The sequence below is a fragment of the Mandrillus leucophaeus genome, unplaced genomic scaffold (genome assembly GCF_000951045.1).
Source record: "Mandrillus leucophaeus isolate KB7577 unplaced genomic scaffold, Mleu.le_1.0 Scaffold207, whole genome shotgun sequence".
NCBI classification, from domain to species: domain Eukaryota; kingdom Metazoa; phylum Chordata; class Mammalia; order Primates; family Cercopithecidae; genus Mandrillus; species Mandrillus leucophaeus.
In genome coordinates, this window is record NW_012102110.1 from 4,125,561 (window position 1) to 4,127,123 (window position 1,563).

At 40.1% G+C, this 1,563-nt stretch overlaps 1 protein-coding gene across 1 annotated transcript in view; it reads left to right on the forward strand.

Moving 5' to 3' along the window:
* Positions 1 to 1,563, forward strand: part of LOC105539605 (chromosome unknown open reading frame, human C1orf112) — a 60,129-nt gene that overhangs the window by 30,736 nt on the left and 27,830 nt on the right. The window contains exon 11 of the mRNA XM_011979957.1: positions 831 to 979. Within this exon, the coding sequence (XP_011835347.1) occupies positions 831 to 979 (149 nt within the window). The remainder of the gene's footprint in view (positions 1 to 830; positions 980 to 1,563) is intronic.

A 1,563-nucleotide genomic window follows, 5' to 3' on the forward strand; every position in this document is an offset into this window, starting at 1 on the left:
TTTTTTCTTTTTTGAGACGGAGTTTCGCTCTTGTTGCCTAGGCTGGAGTGCAGTGGCGCGATCTTGGCCTCCCAAAGTGCTGGAATTACAGGTGTGAGTCACCATGCCCGGCATTTTGTTTGTTTGTTTGTTTAGTTGGTTGGTTGGTTTTTTTTTTTTTGAGACAGAGTTCACTCTCCCGCCCAGGCTGGAGTGCAGTGGCGCCGTCTTGGCTCACGGCAATCTCCGCCTTCCAGTTTCAAGCGATTCTCGTGCCTCAGCCTCCCGAGTAGCTGGGATTACAGGCGTGCACCACCACACCCCGCTAATTTTTGTATTTTTTAGTAGAGACGGAGTTTCACCATGTTGGCGAGACTGGTCTTGAACTCCTGACCTCAGGCAATCCACACGCCTCAGCCTCCCAAAGTGCTGGGATTTGACAGGCGTGAGCCACTACACGCTCCACCTAAAAACAACTTTTAATAGAAATAAGCTAGAATTTATCAGAAATAATCTTTTCAATATGTATTTTCACTTCTGATTTACGATAGATTTTTGTAGTATTTTGAAGGATATCATTGTCAAAATGGTATCAGTGTCTCAAAGCAACAAAGATTTCTCTAAGATTATCAGCTTCTCATTTTATAGAATTATAGCTATGTTTAGTTTAGAGATCTTGATCCAATTCTGGTATCAATTCAGTACTTGGAATTTTGTTTTATAAAATGCACACTTATTTTTAAAAATTTAGTTTTTAATATATTTTTACTACTAGAACATCAGTTTATAGTACTTACTCTACCTAAAATTATAAGATAGCTATTAATGAGTTTTTTTCTCTCCCTTTCCAGCAAGTTTCCTCCAAGCCTTTATGCTACCAGGATTTCTAAAGCACACCAAGAGGAAATAGCAGGTGCTTTCCTAGTGACACTGGATCCACTTATCAGTCAGCTGCTCACATTTCAACCTTTTGTGCAGGTGGTTTTAGATAGTAGATTAGGTAAGCTTCAAAACAGATTTAATGGTAAATCATCTGTTACGACATGTTAGAGACAGTGATTTCCCCTAACCATTCCTTTTTACAATTAAGAAATTTTTATTAAGTTTCTTTTAGTTTCTTTTCTTGAAACATATTTCTTATTTAAAAATTATACCTGACTGGGCACAGTGAATCATGCCTGTAATCCCAGCACTTTGGGTGACCGAGGCGGGGAGATCACCTGAGGTCAGGAGTTCAAGACCAACCTGACCAATATGGTGAAACCCCATCTCTACTAAAAGTACAAAAATTAGTTGGGTGTGGTGGCGTGTACCTATAGTCCCAGCTACTTGGGAGGCTGAGGCAGGAGAATCGCTTGAACCCAGAAGGTAGAGGTTGCAGTGAGCTGAGATCACACCACTGCACTCCAGGCTGGGTGACAGAGTAAGACTCTGTCTGGGAAAAAAAAAAAAAAAAAAATTCCTCTATGTATTAATCAGGTTTCTGCTGAATTAATGTGTTTTTATTACATGTAAGACCTGCCATGTGAACTACAGTTTCCACAATGTCTTCTTCTGGTTGTTGTCATGGATAAGCTGCCATTT